Raw genomic sequence first — 14,351 nt, 5'->3', positions numbered from 1 at the left:
AGATCATCAAGGCATTTGTACTTCTTTATGATAGCCTCAAACACAGCCCTTATTTTAAATGTTTCTAAAATCCCTTTTGGGAAAAAAATGATTGGAACCATTTCCTTGTTTGACCACTAGGTTTTATGGGTATTATGACTCATACTGTGGTACTCTATACTAACAAGATACACATCCTCTTTGGTAAAGTTTGACAGCTGTTGGCATCAAATATGTTGCATTTGCGCCCCCCTACCTCAAATCAAATCAAATCAAATGTATTTATATAGCCCTTCGTACATCAGCTGATATCTCAAAGTGCTGTACAGAAACCCAGCCTAAAACCCCAAACAGCAAGCAATGCAGGTGTAGAAGCACGGTGGCTAGGAAAAACTCCCTAGAAAGGCCAAAACCTAGGAAGAAACCTAGAGAGGAACCAGGCTATGTGGGGTGACCAGTCCTCTTCTGGCTGTGCCGGGTGGAGATTATAACAGAACATGGCCAAGATGTTCAAATGTTCATAAATGACCAGCATGGTCGAATAATAATAAGGCAGAACAGTTGAAACTGGAGCAGCAGTTTATAGTATAGATCAACTACACTTTGTGATACAAAATGGGAAAGGGGAAGCGAGAAAAAAGTTAAATAAAAAAAAAGACATATTTGAATTACTCTACCAACTAGCCCTCATTAAAGGCCATCAGGTCATTCCACTACTTTAAGCCCTTTAAACCCAATGTGTCAAGTAATTATCTTTTTGTTTTCTCATGATTTGGTTGGGTCGAATTGTGCTGCTGTCCTGGGGCTCTGTAGGGTGTGTTTGTGTTAGTGAACAGAGCCCCAGGACCAGCTTGCTTAGGGGACTCTTCTCCAGGTTCATCTCTCTGTAGGTGATGGCTTTGTTGTGGAAGGTTTGGGAATCACTTCCTTTTAGGTGGTTGTAGAATTTAACGGCTCTTTTCGGGATTTGGATAATTATCCGGTATCTTGCTAATTCTGCTCTGCACGCATTATTTGGTACATGTCATTATTGTAATTCCCTTTGAATATTCGATGAGGGGTGTTGACGTCAACTGCCTGTATTCAATGGAGATGCTTTACTGTAGCCTCACAACCATGAATATGCATGAACATCTCGAGGCAACTCCGATATAAATGTTTTTCTCAAAATTGCCGGGATATCCTACTTATATCAGTACACTCATAACAACTTAATCATTACGAAACTTATATTTGAGCAAATAAAACTCACGTAGCAAATAAGCCATTCATTTTATGTCGACCAAATTCGACATTCTCTCATTAACCTCCATACAAAAACTCCTTGCATGGTGTACGAAACAACGAGAATACGCCACCTGCTGGAAGAAGACAGATTTTCCGTCGAGTTGGGCCTCTCTCTCCGTCTTCCTCTCTGTCCTCAACAACTGCAGCTTGATGTCGGAACCAAAGCATTGTGGGATACCTTTTTTTAAAGTTTTTTTTAAAGAATAACATAAACAAATGAAATATCCTAATTGTGACAATATGGCTAATGTAATTATCTAGATGTTACTGTAATATATAGCCCACAATGTGTCTAGGCTACACATGGGTTGCTGTAGGGGATAACACTGGCCATTTTAAGGAGCAAGTTCCCCAGACACCAGCCATGGGGTTAATACCAAGTGCATTTGACTGCTTGGCATGTTGTTCAACCAGTAATGTATGGGAACTGGTTTACATGTACAGAGCATTCAGAAAGTATTCAGACCCCTTGACTTTTTCCACATTTTGTTACGTTACAGCCTTATTCTAAAATGTATTTAAAAAAAAAAAAAAAAATATTCATCAATTTAATTCAATTTAACCCCATAATGACAAAGTAAAAAAAGGTTTTTAGAAAATTAAGCAAATGTCTAATAATTATAATTATTTTTAATATCACCTTTACATAAGTATTCAGACCCTTTACTCAGTACTTTGTTGAAGCACCTTTGGCAGCGATTACAACCTCGAGTCATGTTGGGTACGACTCTACAAGCTCTGCAGATCCTCTCAAGCCCTGTTAGGTTTGATGGGGAGCATCGCTGGACAGCTATTTTCACGTCTCTCCTGAGATGTTCGATCGGGTTCAAGTCCAGGCTCTGGCTGGGCCACTCAAAGACATTCAGAGACTTGTCCTGAAGCCACTCCTGTGTTGTCTTAGCTGTGTGTTTAGGGTCGTTGTCCTGTTGGAAGGTGTTTGAGGTCCCGAGAGCTCTGGAGCAGGTTTTCATCAAGGATCTCTCTGTACTCTACTCTGTTCATCTTTCCCTCCATCCTGACTAGTCTCCCAGTCCCTACCGCTGAAAAACATCCCCACAGCATGATGCTGCCACCACCATGATTCACCGTAGGGATGGTGCCAAGTTTCCTCCAGACATGATGCTTGGCATTCAGGCCAAAGAGTCTTGGTTTCATCAGACAAGAGAATCTTAGCCTTTTTGGCGCCTCAAGCGGACTTTCATGTGCCTTTTCCTGAGGAGTGGCTTCCGTCTGGTCACTCTACCATAAAGGCCTGGTTGGTGGAGTGCTGCAGAGATGGTTGCCCTTCTGGAAGGTTCTCCCATCTCCACAGAGGAACTCTGGACCTCTGTCAGAGTGACCATCGGGTGCTTGGTCACCTCCCTGACCAAGGCCCTTCTCCCCAGATTGCTCAGTTAGGTCGGCGGCCAGCTCTAGGAAGAGTCTTGGTGGTTCCAAACTTCTCCATTTAAGAAAAATTGAGGCCACTGTGTTCTTGGGGACCTTCAATGCTGCAGACATTTTTTGTTACCCTTCCCCAGATCTGTGCCTCGACACAATCCTGTCTCGGAGCTCTACGGACAATTCCTTCAACCTCATAGCTTGGTTTTTGCTCTGAGATGCACTGTCAACTATGGGACCTTATATAGACAGGTGTGTGCCTTTCCAAATCATGTCCAATCAATTAAATTTACCACAGGTGGACTCCAATCAAGTTATAGAAACATCTCAAGGATGATCAATGGATACAGGATGCACCTGAGCTCAATTTACAGTCTCATAGCAAAGGGTCTGAATACTTATGTAATTAAGGTTTTTCTGTTGTTTATTTTTTATAAATTAAGAAACATATCTTCAAACCTTTTTCGCTTTGTCATTATGGGGTATTGTGATGTCATTATGGGGTATTTGTGATGTCATTATGGGGTATTGTTTTATCATTATGGGGTATTGTGTTGTCATTATGGGGTATTGTGATGTCATTATGGGGTATTGTGATGTCATTATGGGGTATTGTTTTATCATTATGGGGTATTGTGTTGTCATTATGGGGTATTGTGATGTCATTATGGGGTATTGTGATGTCATTATGGGGTATTGTGTTGTCATTATAGGGTATTGTGATGTCATTATAGGTATTGTGATGTCATTATGGGGTATTGTGTTGTCATTATAGGGTATTGTGATGTCATTATAGGGCATTGTGATGCATTATAGGGTATTGTGATGCATTATAGGGTATTGTGATGTCATTATAGGGTATTGTGATGTCACTATAGGGTATTGTGATAGGCTATTGTGATGTCATTATAGGGTATTGTGACGTCATTATGGGGCATTGTGATGTCATTATGGGGTATTGTGATGTCATTATGGGGCATTGTGATGCATTATAGGGTATTGTGATGCATTATAGGGTATTGTGATGTCATTATAGGGTATTGTGATAGGCTATTGTGATGTCATTATAGGGTATTGTGACGTCATTATGGGGCATTGTGTTGTCATTATGGGGTATTGTGATGTCATTATGGGGCATTGTGATGTCATTATGGGGTATTGTGATGTCATTATAAGGTATTGTGTGTAGATTGACGAGGATTTTGCAAGCAACAGACACCAAGGAAACACAACTTCTGGCAACAACAAAAATAAAAAAACAACAACAAAAATAGAAAATCCAAACAAGAATTAATAGACGATCAACATTCATTGGACTCCCCAATTACTGACCATTTAGGAAACTTCAAGCATGCTGATCTGATGACATCCTATAATGAGATGCTCACATTCACTAGCGCAACATTTCAATTGGCTATATGAAAACTGATCCTGAGTGTAGGTTATTTCCCTGACATCTGGAATCAAGGACTCAATAACCCAAATCTTTAAGAACGGAGACAAATTTGACCCTAACAATTACAGAGGCATTTGTGGTGAACAGTAACCTGGGGAAGGTTTTCTGTAGTATTATAAGAGTGGGCTTCCCGAGTGGCGTAGCGGTCTAAGGCATCGCAGTGTTTTCACTACAGCTCAGCGTTCGATAACAGGTTGTGTTACAGCCGGCCGTGACTAGGAGACCCATGAGGCGGCCCACAATTGGCCCAGCGTCGTTCCGGGTTAGGGGAGGGTTTGGCCGACCGAGATTTCCCATCGAGCTCTAGTAACTCCCTGTGGGTGGCCGGGTGACTGCAAGCTGACTCCGGTCGTCAGTTGGATGGTGTTTCCTCCGTTTCCTTGGTGCGTCTAGCTTCCGGGTTAAGAGAGCAGTGTGTCAAGAAGCAGTGCGGCTTGGCAGGGTCGTGTTTCAGAGGATACATGGCTCTCGTCCGTCACCTCTCCCCCTAGACCGTAGGAGAGTTGCAGCGATGGGACAAGACTGTAACTACCAATTGGATACCTCGAAAAAATAGGTGTTTTTTAAAATTTAATTGTAAGAGTTATAAACTTCCTTAATAAGCACAATGTCTTGATTAAAAGCAAGATTGGATTTATACCAATACATAGCACGATCAATCATATTTACACACTACAATATTACCAAAATGCACTCTTGCTTTATCGACAGCATTTGATTTTATTTGGCATACAGGACTGTTCTACAAAGTTATTGAAAGTGGTGTAGGGGGTAAAACATGACATAATTAAATCAATGTATACTGGCAATACATGCAGCATCAAAATTATTGAGTCTTTGAATGAAGAGGGAGATATAATACAACACCCACATCACACACTGCCACCTGGTGGGCACTGGAAATACAACACCACATCACACACTGCTTCCTGGTGGGCACTGGAAATACAACACCCACATCACACACTGCCACCTGGTGGGCACTGGAAATACAACACCACATCACACACTGCCTCCTGGTGGGCACTGGAAATACAACACCACATCACACACTGCTTCCTGGTGGGCACTGGAAATACAACACCCACATCACACACTGCTTCCTGGTGGGCACTGGAAATACAACACCACATCACACACTGCTTCCTGGTGGGCACTGGAAATACAACACCACATCACACACTGCTTCCTGGTGGGCACTGGAAATACAACACCACATCACACACTGCCACCTGGTGGGCACTGGAAATACAACACCACATCACACACTGCTTCCTGGTGGGCACTGGAAATACAACACCCACATCACACACTGCTTCCTGGTGGGCACTGGAAATACAACACCACATCACACACTGCCACCTGGTGGGCACTGGAAAATACAATCATAATAATATTGCTGTCTGGAGGTGGGATCCAGTCTTGCTGTCTGGAGGTGGGATCCAGTCTTGCTGTCTGATATTGGGATCCAGTCTTGCTGTCTGGAAGTGGGATCCAGTCTTGCTGTCTAGAGGTGGGATCCAGTCTTGCTGTCTAGAGATGGGATCCAGTCTTGCTGTCTGGAGATGGGATCCAGTCTTGCTGTCTGGAGATGGGATCCAGTCTTGCTGTCTGGAGATTGGGGATCCAGTTTTGCTGTCTGTAGGTGGGATCCAGTCTTGCTGTCTGGAGATGGGATCCAGTCTTGCTGTCTGGAGATTGGGGATCCAGTTTTGCTGTCTGTAGGTGGGATCCAGTCTTGCTGTCTGTAGGTGGGATCCAGTCTTGTTGTCTGGAGGTGGGATCCAGTCTTGCTGTCTGGAGATTGGGATCCAGTCTTGCTGTCTGGAGATGGGATCCAGTCTTGCTGTCTGGAGATGGGATCCAGTCTTGCTGTCTGGAGATTGGGATGCAGTCAGTTGGGGTATATTTCTACCTACCATAGAAGACCATAGGAGAGTTGTATTGTGCAATAGGATACACACTACATTTGAACTAGGGCCCATAAAACGGAATAGGGTGCCATTTGAAGTCGGAAGTTAACATACACCTTAGCCAAATACATTTAAACTCAATTTTTCACATTTCCTGACATTTAATCCTAGTAAAAATTCCCTGTCTTAGGTCAGTTAGGATCACCACTTTATTTTAAGAATGTGAAATGTCAGAATAATAGTAGAGAGAATGATTTATTTCAGCTTTTATTTCTTTCATCACATTCCCAGTGGGTCAGAAGTTTACATACACTCAATTAGTATTTGGTAGCATTGCCTTTAAATTGTTTAACTTGGGTCAAACATTTCTGGTAGCCTTCCACAAGCTTCCCACAACAGGTTGGGTGAATATTGGCCCATTCCTCCTGACAGAGCTGATGTAACTGAGTCAGGTTTGTAGGCCTCAACTTAGTGTATGTAAACTTCTGACCCACAAGAATCGTGGTACAGTGAATTACAAGTGAAATAATCTGTCTGTAAACAATTGTTGGGAAAATGACTTGTGTCTTGCACAAAGTAGATGTCCTAACCGACTTGCCAAAACTATAGTTTGTTAACAAGAAATTTGTGGAGTGGTTGAAAAACAAGTTTTAATGACTTTTAATGACTCCAACCTTCAACTGTATACAGTGTAATTTATGTCCATATGGAGAACATGGTCTTTCATGGCCGATGCCCTTCACATATAGAGGGATCAATAGATCAATAGATCTTAGATCAATGGTTGACATGCGACATTGCAAAAAAAAAACTCTTCTGTTGATCTGAAAATCAGCAAAATCATGAATGGAAACAGAATCATAAATGGAAACAGAATCATGAAACAGAGAGCAAGAGTCACATCCGTTCATTTTATTGATAAATGATCGTTAAAAAAAAGACCCATTTCATTTTCCAACTGATTCAAACCGTTTCAATGTTGCTGAATTAACTACTGTAACACTGTTTCATCATCACATTCAGAACAACATTAGTTAAGAGATCAAGAGCCCATTGTTTTCCTCAACAGGATCTCTCATCTACTGCAACACCAGCTAGCCGGGTTTCACTGGCTACAGGAAACTAAATCAGGTAATAAGCAGGAAGTGGGTTACATTCTAGTAGCACAGGTGGGAGAGCCGGAGAGTTAAGGATCAAAACAATTGACAGTACCTTTCTGAATCAGATAAACTATACAAACCCTGGTGTCGGTTAGAAAACGGACAACAACATGCGAATGGGATTTCCCATCAAGTGGTTTAAAAATGCATCTCATTCTGCCACCAATCACGAGAAGGCAATTCAAATGCAGTAGTTAGGTATGGTGTGTTGGCCAGCTTCAACAGAAACAGTAAATAAGTAGTATCATTTCAGAGTATTAAAATCAGGACCAGTACTGTGTATTATCCAGGCAGGGTTACAGGCAGTATGGAGAGAGAGAGAGAGAGAGGAGAGACAGTATGGAGAGAGAGAGAGAGGAGAGACAGTATGAGAGCGAGAGAGAGAGAGAGAGACAGTATGGAGAGAGAGAGAGAGAGAGAGAGAGAGAGAGGAGAGACAGCTTTTGGAGCTGGGGTAACTAGCAGCAACGGAACAGAATCATTGCATATAATTGTAGTGCAATGGGCAACATTTTTCTTAATAAAAGTTATTATTTTCATTTGGTTGGTAACAAAATGCAGTACGTAACATGTGTAACATGTCCATCCATCAACTAGTCAGTCAGTCAGCCAGCCAGTCAGTCAGCCAGTCAGCCAGCCAGTCAGTCAGTCAGCCAGCCAGCCAGTCAGCCAGCCAGTCAGTCGGTCAGTCAGTCAACCAGTCAGTCAGTCAACCAGCCAGCCAGTCAGTCAGTCAACCAGTCAGTCAGTCAGTCAGTCAGTCAGTCAGCCAGCCAGTCAGTCAGTCAGTCAACCAGTCAGTCAGTCAGTCAGTCAACCAGCCAGCCAGCCAGTCAGTCAACCAGTCAGTCAGTCAGTCAGCCAGCCAGTCAGTCAGTCAACCAGTCAGTCAGTCAACCAGTCAGTCAGTCAGCCAGCCAGCCAGTCAGTCAGTCAACCAGTCAGTCAGTCAGTCAGTCAACCAGTCAGTCAGTCAACCAGTCACTCAGTCAGTCAGTCAGTCAACCAGTCAGTCAGTCAGCCAGTCAGTCAGCCAGTCCAGGAAATGGAATCCAGCCACCTGGCTTTCTTTGTAATCATCATATTTACCAAAGTCAAGTTTCTTCATTTCAATATCAATTACTTAAATCACACTTTATGATTTATCGAACCAATTAATATCTTAATTACTGATCTGATTTCTTGAGTTAATTGCAAAACCCGGGCTGGATTTCTGTTTTCTCCAGGACCAGGAGTGACCGGACTGACCTTGGAGCTGTCAGAATCGAAACAACAACAACGTGAACAACTTAAAGGAAGATTTACAGTACAACCGTCTGTCTGTCTAGGAAAAGCTGTTCTCTGGATAGCTGACTTTGATGGTCTGTCTGTCTAGGAAAAGCTGTTCTCTGGATAGCTGACTTTGATGGCTCCCCAGTAACAAGCTCGTATCAGACAGATCAGACCCAGGAGGTAGGAGAACGCCCAGGACACATAGGTGGCATGGTAACGACTGGCAAAGTCCTGAGTGCCCACCTGGAGAGGGAGATAGAGGAGATAGAGAGAGAGGGAGATAGAGAGAGAGAGAGAGGGAGATATAGAGAGAGATAGAGATAGAGAGACAGAGAGACAGAGAGACAGAGAAAGAGAGAATAATGAATTAATATAATAATTTATTCATATTACTGTATCAACATTGTTATATTGTTACTGATTATATTTAAATGAGGATTGTCACATCACTGAGGTGATTGTGTCACGTTTAACACTTATTAATGTCACTCTATCATCACGGTTCAATACATTTCAAATAGAAAAGGATATTTCTTGAATTATTTATGGTTAAATCTATTTCAATGACTGGAATGTAATCGGAAAGAGGACAAACACTGAGTCGCTCTGGATAAGAACATCTGCTGAATGACTAAAAGTCCAAACGTAATGAAGGACCAGATCAACATCCACACACAGTAGATTCTTATTTTACCCCCTTTTTCTCTCCAATTACAATCATCTCTGCAACTCCCCAACGGGCTCAGGACACGCGAAGGTCGAGTCATGTGTCCCATGAAACGCCAAACAGCGCTTTAGCACCAGCTTAACCTGGAAGTCAGCCTGCAGGCGCCCGGCCCGCCAGAAGGAGTCGCTAGAGCGAGATTAGCCAAGTAAAGCCCCCCCCCCCACCCCGACCAAACCTTCTCCAAAACCCGACTACGCTGGGCCAATTGTTCGCCGCCCTATGGGACTCCTGGTCACGGCTGGTTGTAATACAGCCTGGGATCGAACATGGGTCCGTAGTGACGCCTCTAGCACTGAGATGCAGTGTCTTAGACCTCTGAACCAGGGTCTGTAGTGACTCCTCTAAAACTGAGATGCAGTGTCTTAGACCTCTGAACCAGGGTCTGTAGTGACGCCTCTAGCACTGAGATGTCTTAGACCGCTGAACCAGGGTCTGTAGTGACGCCTCCAACACTGAGATGCAGTGTCTTAGACCGCTGAACCAGGGTCTGTAGTGATATAGCCTCTAGCACTGAGATGCAGTGCCTTAGACCGCTAAACCAGGGTCTGTAGTGACTCCTCCAAAACTGAGATGCAGTGTCTTAGACCTCTGAACCAGGGTCTGTAGTGACGCCTCTAGCACTGAGATGCAGTGTCTTAGACCGCTAAACCAGGGTCTGTAGTGACTCCTCCAAAACTGAGATGCAGTGTCTTAGACCTCTGAACCAGGGTCTGTAGTGATGTCTCTAGCACTGAGATGCAGTGTCTTAGACCTCTGAACCAGGGTCTGTAGTGACGCCTCTAGCACTGAGATGCAGTGTCTTAGACCTCTAAACCAGGGTCTGTAGTGACGCCTCTAGCACTGAGATGCAGTGTCTTAGACCTCTGAACCAGGGTCTGTAGTGACGCCTCTAGCACTGAGATGCAGTGTCTTAGACCTCTAAACCAGGGTCTGTAGTGACTCCTCCAAAACTGAGATGCAGTGCCTTAGACCGCTGAACCAGGGTCTGTAGTGACACCTCTAGCACTGAGATGTCTTAGACCTCTGAACCAGGGTCTGTAGTGACACCTCTAGCACTGAGATGCAGTGTCTTAGACCGCTGAACCAGGGTCTGTAGTGACCCCTCTAGCACTAAGATGTCTTAGACCTCTGAACCAGGGTCTGTAGTGACACCTCTAGCACTGAGATGCAGTGTCTTAGACCTCTGAACCAGGGTCTGTAGTGACGCCTCCAGCACTGAGATGCAGTGCCTTAGACCGCTGAACCAGGGTCTGTAGTGACCCCTCTAGCACTGAGATGTCTTAGACCTCTGAACCAGGGTCTGTAGTGACCCCTCTAGCACTGAGATGCAGTGACCTCTGAACCAGGGTCTGTAGTGACGCCTCTAGTAGATTCTTTCTAGAATTATTATTATCTGATTATAACATGTTGTACAAGTCTGAGTCTGGTAAATATGGAATGTCTGCGTCCTAAAATACACCCTTTTTTATAGTGCACTTATTTTGACCTATGAGTCCTATGGTAGCGCCCTATAAGGGGAATTTAGTATGCCATTTGTGATGCTGACATTGTTTCAGCCAGGGGGAAACACAGCAGCACTTACTGTTAATCCCACTCCGATAAAGATGCAGATCAGTCCCACAGTGATGTAGGCACAACAACGCCTCCTTGGAAGAGCGCTACCCACAGACGATCTGTAGGGTGGAGGGCACAAAGACATTGGTTAGGTTATCACTGAGTGGTCAAAGAAGAGCACTACCCACAGACGATCTGTAGGAGAGAGAGAGAGACAAAGAGAGAGAGAGAGAGACAGAGAAAGAGACAGACAAAGAGAGAGAGAGAGAAAGAGAGAGAGAGACAGACAGAGAGAGAGAGAGACAAAGAGAGAGAGAGAGAAAGAGAGAGAGAGAGAGAGACAGAGAGAGAGAGAGAGAGACAAAGAGAGAGAGAGAGAAAGAGAGAGAGAGAGAGACAGACAGAGAGAGACAGACAGAGACAGAGAGACAGACAGAGACAGAGAGACAGACAGAGACAGAGAGAGAGAGAGAGAGACAGAGAGACAGAGACACACAGAGAGAGAGACAGAACTAGGCAGCAGCTTTATAGGCCTAACCAATGAAATCCATGAATTTGGCTTCAATGAAACTACTGTAGCTAGTTTTCACAACGATCCAACTCTGCCAGGCATCTACATGATCTCGTAAGCTAGAGGCCGTGATTGGCTGGCTAGGGTCAGGGGAAAGAGCCAAGGGTGAGTCACATGTCTAGCTGTGTGTGTGTGTTTTCCCTTCACATCCTCAGTAAGACTCCACTACCCCTCACATCACATGACCCTCATGTGAATAGGTTCAGAAACATTCCTGGGATCTTTATCCTCTCCTCTTTCCCTAATCTTCCTGGGTATCTATGTGTCTTCAGTCTCCTCTCCTCTCTCCCTAGATGTCTTTATCCTCTCCTCTCTCCCTAGATGTCTTTATTTGAAACTTTACTGGGTCTCTCTCTATTTTAAACTTTACTGGGTTAATCGAAGCTGCTGAGACCATCGTCATCATTTTTTTAAATTCTGAAATTTCAGGTGGTGCTGCATCACCCTCAGCACCCCTACTTCCTGCTGCATCACCCTCAGCACCCCTACTTCCTGCTGCATCACCCTCAGCACCCCTACTTCCTGCTGCATCACCCTCAGCACCCCTACTTCCTGCTGCATCACCCTCAGCATTCCTACTTCCTGCTGCATCACCCTCAGCACCCCTATTTCCTGCTGTATCACCCTCAGCACCCCTACTTCCTGCTGCATCACCCTCAGCACCCCTACTTCCTGCTGCATCACCCTCAGCACCCCTACTTCCTGCTGCATCACCCTCAGCACCCCTACTTCCTGCTGCATCACCCTCAGCACCCCTACTTCCTGCTGCATCACCCTCAGCACCCCTACTTCCTGCTGCATCACCCTCAGCACCCCTACTTCCTGCTGCATCACCCTCAGCACCCCTACTTCCTGCTGCATCACCCTCAGCACCCCTACTTCCTGCTGCATCACCCTCAGCACCCCTACTTCCTGCTGCATCACCCTCAGCACCCCTACTTCCTGCTGCATCACCCTCAGCACCCCTACTTCCTGCTGCATCACCCTCAGCATCCCTACTTCCTGCTGCATCACCCTCAGCACCCCTACTTCCTGCTGCATCTCCCTCAGCACTCCTACTTCCTGCTGCATCACCCTCAGCACCCCTACTTCCTGCTGTATCACCCTCAGCACCCCTACCTCCTGCTGCATCACCCTCAGCACCCCTACTTCCTGCTGCATCACCCTCAGCACCCCTACTTCCTGCTGCATCACCCTCAGCACCCCTACTCCCTGCTGCATCACCCTCAGCATCCCTACTTCCTGCTGCATCACCCTCAGCACCCCTACTTCCTGCTGCATCACCCTCAGCACCCCTACTTCCTGCTGCATCACCCTCAGCACCCCTACTTCCTGCTGCATCACCCTCAGCACCCCTACTTCCTGCTGCATCACCCTCAGCACCCCTACTTCCTGCTGCATCACCCTCAGCACCCCTACTTCCTGCTGCATCACCCTCAGCACCCCTACTTCCTGCTGCATCACCCTCAGCACCCCTACTTCCTGCTGCATCACCCTCAGCATCCCTACTTCCTGCTGCATCACCCTCAGCACCCCTACTTCCTGCTGTATCACCCTCAGCACCCCTACTTCCTGCTGCATCACCCTCAGCACCCCTACTTCCTGCTGCATCACCCTCAGCACCCCTACTTCCTGCTGTATCACCCTCAGCATCCCTACTTCCTGCTGCATCACCCTCAGCACCCCTACTTCCTGCTGCATCTCCCTCAGCACCCCTACTTCCTGCTGCATCACCCTCAGCACCCCTACTTCCTGCTGCATCACCCTCAGCACCCCTACTTCCTGCTGTATCACCCTCAGCACCCCTACTTCCTGCTGCATCACCCTCAGCACCCCTACTTCCTGCTGCATCACCCTCAGCACCCCTACTTCCTGCTGCATCACCCTCAGCACCCCTACTTCCTGCTGCATCTCCCTCAGCACCCCTACTTCCTGCTGCATCACCCTCAGCACCCCTACTTCCTGCTGCATCTCCCTCAGCACCCCTACTTCCTGCTGCATCACCCTCAGCACCCCTACTTCCTGCTGCATCACCCTCAGCACCCCTACTTCCTGCTGTATCACCCTCAGCACCCCTACTTCCTGCTGTATCACCCTCAGCATCCCTACTTCCTGCTGCATCACCCTCAGCACCCCTACTTCCTGCTGCATCACCCTCAGCACCCCTACTTCCTGCTGTATCACCCTCAGCACCCCTACTTCCTGCTGCATCACCCTCAGCATCCCTACTTCCTGCTGCATCACCCTCAGCACCCCTACTTCCTGCTGCATCTCCCTCAGCACTCCTACTTCCTGCTGCATTACCCTCAGCACCCCTACTTCCTGCTGCATCACCCTCAGCACCCCTACTTCCTGCTGTATCACCCTCAGCACCCCTACTTCCTGCTGCTATGCCTCTCATACCGCTAGATGAACTAAGGACTAGACGCAGGGGTGGGCAACTCCAGTCCCTCGACGGCCTGATTAGTGTCGCAGTTTTGCCCCCAGCTAACACACCTGACTCCAATAATCACCTAATCACGATCTTCAGTTTAGAATGCCATTTGATTAATCAGCTGCTAGGGACCAATCAGGCCCTGGAGGACTGGAGTTTCCCACCCCTGAGAACCACCACAAATCAGCTGCTGAAGTGGCCCTAGTGGAGTCTGGGTAAACTCCAATCACCAGGCGTCCAACAGAGAGAACGTTGAATGGTCTCAGACATAACCTGGTTCAGCGTCTTTGAATGATTTGAAGTTTGGGGAACTTACATTTTTTTGCAGTGAGGGCATTTTGCTAGTGTGTTAAATCGGAGCTCCATCCACTGCAGAAGAAAAGACAGGCAGCTGTTAGAGAGAGATCTCACTCACTCACTCACTCACTCACTCACTCTACTCATTCACTCACTCACTCACTCACTCACTCTACTCATTCACTCTACTCATTCACTCACTCACTCACTCACTCACTCACTCACTCACTCACTCTCACACTCACTCACTCTCACACTCACTCACTCACTCATATTATTTAGTTCTACTCTACAGTCAACTAACAACTACCGAAGGCCATG

General features: G+C 46.1%; 1 protein-coding gene across 1 annotated transcript in view; it reads right to left on the bottom strand.

The window, feature by feature from the left end:
* Positions 1-8,089: 8,089 nt before the first annotated feature.
* Positions 8,090-14,351, bottom strand: part of pip4p2 (phosphatidylinositol-4,5-bisphosphate 4-phosphatase 2) — a 33,508-nt gene continuing 27,246 nt past the window's right edge. The window contains exons 5-7 of the mRNA XM_036970805.1: positions 14,050-14,102; positions 10,757-10,847; positions 8,090-8,690 (exon numbers count right to left, since the gene is read on the bottom strand). Coding sequence (XP_036826700.1) covers positions 8,547-8,690; positions 10,757-10,847; positions 14,050-14,102 — 288 coding nt within the window. The 3' untranslated portion in view covers positions 8,090-8,546. The remainder of the gene's footprint in view (positions 8,691-10,756; positions 10,848-14,049; positions 14,103-14,351) is intronic.

Source organism: Oncorhynchus mykiss, chromosome 32, assembly GCF_013265735.2.
Source record: "Oncorhynchus mykiss isolate Arlee chromosome 32, USDA_OmykA_1.1, whole genome shotgun sequence".
NCBI lineage: Eukaryota > Metazoa > Chordata > Actinopteri > Salmoniformes > Salmonidae > Oncorhynchus > Oncorhynchus mykiss.
Note: the sequence above shows the minus strand (reverse complement) of the source record. Positions and strands in the feature narration are given on the sequence as shown.